The 6840-nt window shown below is 42.9% G+C and overlaps 1 protein-coding gene across 1 annotated transcript in view; it reads left to right on the forward strand.

The window, feature by feature from the left end:
• LOC149443912 (cell adhesion molecule CEACAM5-like) overlaps window positions 1-6531 on the forward strand; it is a 93976-nt gene extending 87445 nt beyond the window's left edge. Inside the window, exons 9-11 of the mRNA XM_089655238.1 lie at window positions 859-1101; window positions 5971-6276; window positions 6404-6531. Coding sequence (XP_089511364.1) covers window positions 859-1101; window positions 5971-6276; window positions 6404-6531 — 677 coding nt within the window. The remainder of the gene's footprint in view (window positions 1-858; window positions 1102-5970; window positions 6277-6403) is intronic.
• Window positions 6532-6840: the final 309 nt, after the last annotated feature.

Raw genomic sequence — 6840 nt, forward strand, 5'->3', positions numbered from 1 at the left:
ATGACACATACACATAATTCATCTACTCTTGGTCCGGCCCCCGGGTCCAATATATGAACCCATTGCGGCCCTCAAGTCAAAAAGTTTGCCCACCCCTGGCCTAGGCCATCCCAGTGGAAGTGGGTACCTGTCAAATTATGGTACCTGCACCCCCCCTCCACCCACTCCCCAAAGGTGCCAATCCTTAATGGGGAGAGGGGAACAATGCATTAAAGCGGAACTTCCCCTTTTGGGTGGAGTTCTACTTTAAGGGTTCATTACTTCTAAAGGGATACCAACACTGCAGCTTTTCTCATCAGGACACTGAGAGTGCACTAGGTGATTATAAGGAACCTGACCCTCCTATTCACAATCTGTATCCTAAGGACAAAGTGGAATAAACAGCTTTTTCTTCCCAGCAGATAAAAGGAATTTGCAACATCGTTTCTTAACCCTTTGAGGACCATAAGATTACGGAACGCCAAAAGAATGAATTTTTTGTTTTTAAAGTTCGTACACTTCAGTTGCTGTAACTAAGCCATGTCATGAAATAATTGGCAAAAAGCTAGATCCATTTGTTGATAAGAACTAATATTTTGACTCAAACAAAAAAAAAAAGAAGTATTTTAAGTTCTTAATCAGATGATACAGGCAATTAAAAACATGGGACAAATACGTCCCTTGGTCGTCAAAGGGTTAAAATCCCTAAGAGGAGATTATTTTTTTTCTCAGCAAAGGATGAGTTTCTCTTTAAGTCTGCAGCCTATATTGTATATAGGAAAATACGATATTAACGGACTTTTGTACTATTTGAAACATCATGGTAGAAGTCAGAATTCTCCTTTAATTTTTCCAATTTCCTTTTTTCTTTCTTTACAGAACCTCCTAATCTGCCAAGTATTTTTGGTAAATCAGTCGCTTACAGTTCACTTGTGGTTTTCACCTGCTCCTGGGCAGGAGGGGAACCGCCGGCTGACATTGAACTGGAATTTAATGGCACAGTCACTAAGGGACAGGACGTAGTAGAACGGACTGTATATCCAGATTTTGAGGTCCAGCAACCAGAAATGATCTGTCGAGGAAATCAAGTGGGGAAGACATCGGAAAATATACTATTTTATGGTGAGATGATGGAATGAATTTATAATTACTATAGTATATTAATCTATTGATTGGTCTAATCCTCATTCCTGTTCCTGCTCTTTCAAGCACTGAGAAGTAGTCAGCAATAAAAAAAAAAACTTCCCCAGGTTCCATTTGTTAAACAGCGGGCCAGGGGCTGAAAAAAAAGAGTATCTAAAAGAATTAGTAAAGGTTCACTTTTTTCATTTTAAAATATCAAACATGTTATACTTGCCTGCTCTGTGCAATGGTATTGCACAAAGAAACCCTGATCCACCTCTTCTCAGTTCCCCTGGCGGCGCTCCTGGCTCCTCCCCCCTGCTGAGTGCCCCCATAGCAAACCGCTTGTGTGCTCGCTCCCAAGCCCTGCTCTGCTGTGTGTCCACAAGACACTCAAAGCATGACTCAACCCCGCTTCAGCTTTGATTGACAGCAGCAGGAACCAATGGCTCCTGCTGCAGTCTTTCAGTCAATGAGGAGGGAGAGAACCAGGAGAGCCTCTGCTCTCATGCACATATATCAAGATCTGACTTATGTAAATATTATAGGGGGCCGTAGGGGTAGCACTTTAAGGTTTTTTGGGACAATGCCAGAGTAATACTTGTGGCACAATTCCTGACACGTTCTTCAGCAGATCACTTTTCAGAGGGCAGTATGACAGAAGCCAACAGGCCTTCAGAGGGCAATCATGCCACCTCCTTCCCCTATTTTTCTTTCTTTTTTTTTTCAATTGCCAAATATCAGTTTTACATTGCGGGACCATGTCACAACTGTGAGCTAAGTATCTGGCTTGGTCTTGCAGTGCAGTCCCATTAATCTCAATGGGTGGGTTTGACAGGCATTGCCACTCTCTGCAGTCTGAATTGCAAATGCCACTGCCACTGAGCACAGCATCACGGCCAAGGCATGTGTACAGCCCAGTCAGGCTGTATTATTAGAATTTGGATGGGCAGTAAAACCGTGGGTCAGTTGCCTGTTTTTATGACCCCCTGACCACTGGCGTGAAAGCGCCCTTAGGGCTTCTTTATGCTGGTGTCGCCCTCTGAAGAGTGATCCATGGTTGATCATTTTTCAGAGGATGTTTGAAGGGGGGTGAGGAGGTGTTATATTGCTTCCCCACTGCCTTTTTTAACCCCTAAAAACCATGGCAAGTATACACCCCAACCACTGCTTTTGCAGCTTAATGGGGAGCAGTTGGTGGCAGTAAAAACACAGTAAATCAAAGACGAATTCTCCTGTGCTCTAGGACCCAGACAGGTGGTGAATGGATGAAACCAGACCTGGAGAAATCGTCCACCAATGCATAAAGGGCTGTGCGGCTCCAAAACAAGGCTGGGGAAGCCCGACCAATACTGCAGAATGAAATGAAAACGAGAAGCGCACCAACCTTGCGCATTACCTCAATAACCAAAATGTATTAATTGTAAAAAATATACTCACAAACAGCGAATGAAATCAAGCATGTAAGTCCTCAAAGGGACTTGAAGATAGCGCGAATCCCATCAAGGGGATGGGTATTCAGTATAACTGACGCGTTTTGAAGGGTGTCCCTTCTTCATCAGAGCTAGACACAGTTCAATCACATGTCTTTACACCCCCAACCACAAGTATAAATATGCTCTTACTGAGTGCAATGGATAATGCGCAAGATGCTGTATCCCATAGCCATCCCTCAGCAGGCTGCACTATGTACATTACATATTCTTCACCCCTGGATTATGTAGTTTAGCAACTCCTGACCCCTGCATTCTCTGCGTTACCTATTTCTGACATCTGCACTTTGCTCATTGTGCACTCCCGACCTCTGCACTCTGTACATTACATACTCTTTACATCACCCATTCCTGACCGCAGTACTATGTACATTACTCAGTCTTGACCCCTGCATTCTGTAGATTACATACTCTGGACCCCTGCACTCTTTGCATTACCTATAACTGACATCTGAACTATGTACAGTATATTACCCACTCCTGACCCTGCACTCTGTTCATTACATACTCGTTACCTCTGCACTCTGTACATTACCTGCTCCTGACCCTTGCACTATGTTCATTACTCAGTATTGATCCCTGCACTCTTTGCATTATTTCTTCCTGACCCCTGAATTCTGTTACCCACCCCTGACTCCTGAACACTGTATAGTTCATTCTCTTGACACCTACTGTACACTGTGTACATTACATACTCCTGACCCCAGAAGTCTGTAATCTACATGTTCCTAACATCTGCATTTTGTACGTTACACATTTGTCTCTTGTACATGTTTCAAACCCCTGTGCACTGTGCATGTCACCTCCTTCTTCTCTGCTGATTGCCTGTGGGCTACAGAGGGAAGGGAGGCTCAGTCCCTGGCCCTGTCTGATGGAGGGGGGTCTGTCAGATAGGCTGTATGGGGCCCCAAGTTTTCTAATAGCAGTCCTGTTGCATAAACAACTGACCTCTAATGTCTATAGTCGTGGTTCCCAACCTCATACCTCAAGTACTACCAATATGCCATGTTTTTGGACTTCCTTCACCTTGTACAGGTACTTTAAATCAGTGTAGATGGTTTGGTATTTATGACAGCTATCTTATCTAGGGGAAATTCCAAACACATGGCCTGCTGGGGGTACTTGAAGACTAAGGTTGAGGACCATTGGTCTATACCAGGGGCGGACTGACAACTCATGGGGCATCCGGGCAATAGGGATCATGGGGCCCCTGTGTCCTTGCCCAAACTCAAAAAAGCCTATGAAAAAGGTACCAGGGGCATCTCATGGGGCCCCCTACTGACCCCGGGCCCTCGGGCACTGCCTGAGTTTCAAAATGGTCATTCCGCACCTGAACCAGAATTTAGTGTCACTTTAAGAGGTGGTAGGAGAAGGGCCAAGGCTGATCTACAGGAAAAGTCAAGATTTTGCTATAACTTCAGTTGCCTGTATATCTACATCTAGTAATTATTTTGACATGTGTTTTAAAATGGTCAGTCCGCCCCTGGTCTATACTGTAGCTCAGCACCCAATATCTCAACACGTGTCCAAATGGTGTTAGATCCTACTATGGTGGACACAGTGGACCAATAAACAAATATATTGGCATTCTTCATCTAGCCTGCCACTGGCAAATGAAATGAGTATTTACATAATCTGCCGCAAGGATGTGCTGAACTATAACTTTTAAGCGCTTCTAAATACTACCCACAATGAGGATAAGTTCCACCAGTGGCGTAGATCAGCCTTTTTCAACCAGGGTGCCCAGACACCCTGGGATGCCTTTAGGTTTCTTCAAAGGTGCCTTGGCAAAATGCCTAAAAATACAAGTCAGCGGATGGATCAAGCCTGCCTTTTAGTTACACAAAGCCCCAGGTTTTCATTGTGCACCATTACACGTCTACCCACTGGCATCCTAAAAACAAATCACATCACTGGTGGATAAGGAGGATGTCGGACACCTGTGCAGCATTTATGTCTGCCCCTCTCCGTCAGTACTGGGGTCACATTAGCTGAGTGAGGTAAAAAAAACTTCAGGAGAAGAGAAACATTGGAATACTAATCGGTACCAGTGTGCAAAGGTGTATTTGCTTTGAAAAAATACATCCCCTCTAATGTTGGGTGTTCCACGTGTGTGAATGTTGCTGTGTAAAATTATTACTTTAGTTTTTTACATTTTAGAATGAGTGCCTCAAGATTTTGCAGAATTTCAAAGGGTGCCTTGATGTAAAGTTTGGGAAACACTGGTTTAGATAGTGAGGACCCCTTCTAGAGCATTTCCTACTTCTTAGGCATAGAAAAGGTATTTAAACTGCTTCCCATTGTCAAATGGTTCCAAAAGCACGTCATATGCAGCGCAATCTGTTACCAGCTTTGTCCACAGGACATGGAGGATGATAGATCATTGTACCGGGTCGGACCCAGTACCATGTGATTGCTGTAACTAATCACAACAATCACCTAACATTCATGGCCATTCATTGTGTACTATTGTGATGATCTCTGTGATTGGTCATAGTGATCATATGGTACAGACAGGGTCAATCACAGTGCATCTATATCATGTGATAGCTGTGGCCAATCATAACTCTCACAATAATATGTTATGAGTGAATGCCATTCATAAAAGTCATTGCTTATAACAGTGAGCATCACTGTTATAAACAATCAGTGTAAAAAAAATCTTGACCACCTCCAGAGTAGTGCAGTATCACTATGATAACACTGTACTGCTGTGGTCACAGCATGGAAAAATAAATGTAAAAAAAAAAAAGATAAAAACTAATTTTTTTTAATGCTGCCACCAGTCAGTATCCCTGATCACCACCACACCAGTCATATGATGATGCCGTACTCCTCTGGTGAAGGTATGTAGCAAAAAAATTTTTAAAAAATATTACATTTCTTAATTTTAAAAATAAATTGTGACTAAAAATTACACCTTCAAAAAAACTTACCATACCTCTTACTAAATACCCTGGACTGTCTACTTTCCAAAAAGGGGTCATTTGGGGGATATTTTCACTGTCCTGGAATTTTAGGACCTCGAGAAATGAGTCAGTCAGTTAATCAGGATAGACTCTATAACTTTCTTACAGATTAAATATTATACACTGATGTGGGTTATTTTTTTACCAGAGAAATGTACCAGAATACATCTTGGGTATTTTTTCATTAAAAAAAACAGAGCCCAGGAAACATGGGGCGGGGGGAGTGCACCAACTGTTCCCAGCCTCCAACAACTCTTCTAGTATGTTTCCAGTCCCTGACCATCTCCAGTTGCCTGTTTGCAGTCTCTGACAGCCCTTTGGTGTCATTAGGGGCCACACTTGAGATCCCCTACATCAAGTGCATTGAACACCACTGATTTACTTCTCTTCTAATGTCTTCCTATCAGAATCTCCGCTGTCTCCAACTCATGACAACAATGCAATAACTTCAGTGATGGAAGGAGAAAATGTAACACTGGCAGTGAGACTGAAAACTCCAAACGCTCTCATTCCTACATTCAGCTGGTTCCGTCTTAATCCAAACCCTGTTGATATTACAACTGATGGGAAATATAAAGTTGAATCCACCATCGATGAGTCCACACTTCACATCTCCAATATGGTTCAGACTGAGAATGGAACCTATGAATGTAGAGCCAGGAATATCATTGGAAGCACGACCTTCAAGTTCAATCTTGAAGTCAAATTACCAGGTAAGAAAAGAAATACATGGCTGCAGAAATCAGAAAAGATCCTCAAAAATACAAAAACATCCACAGAAATTAATTGGTAGGGTTTACATACCTTTAATAATTATTTTTTGCACATTTGTTTCCATAGATTCCCCAGGTCCTGATGGTTCCAGTGGACTTAGTGGTGGAGCGATAGCCGGCATTGTGATTGGTGTACTAGCTGGAGTGGCCCTCATCGGGGTTGGTGGGTACTTTCTTGTAAAGAAACTGAAATGATGTAAGTATACACCGGTCAAATGTGTTGGAAACGTTCTGTATATCTTGATGTTTACTGTGCCTGCAAACAATTCAATAAAACTAAATGAAACTTGAGGCCTGGAGTAAAAGAAAGAAAACATGGACGGAGGGTATGATAGGGGTCAAAGGGGTTTGGGTTCTGGGTGGGGTTTCAGCCTAGTTTCAAAGAAAATATAAGTTGCAAGGGGTCTCAGGAGGTCCTCAGTTGGAGAGAAGTTGCATTGGGGAAAACGTCCCACCCTCCCTCCCCTTTCCTATTTCTGGGTTTTGGATCCCGTTTTTAGGGAA

The sequence above is a fragment of the Staurois parvus genome, unplaced genomic scaffold, assembly GCF_062004578.1.
Source record: "Staurois parvus isolate SC_StPar_1 unplaced genomic scaffold, SC_StPar_1.0 ptg000827l, whole genome shotgun sequence".
NCBI lineage: Eukaryota > Metazoa > Chordata > Amphibia > Anura > Ranidae > Staurois > Staurois parvus.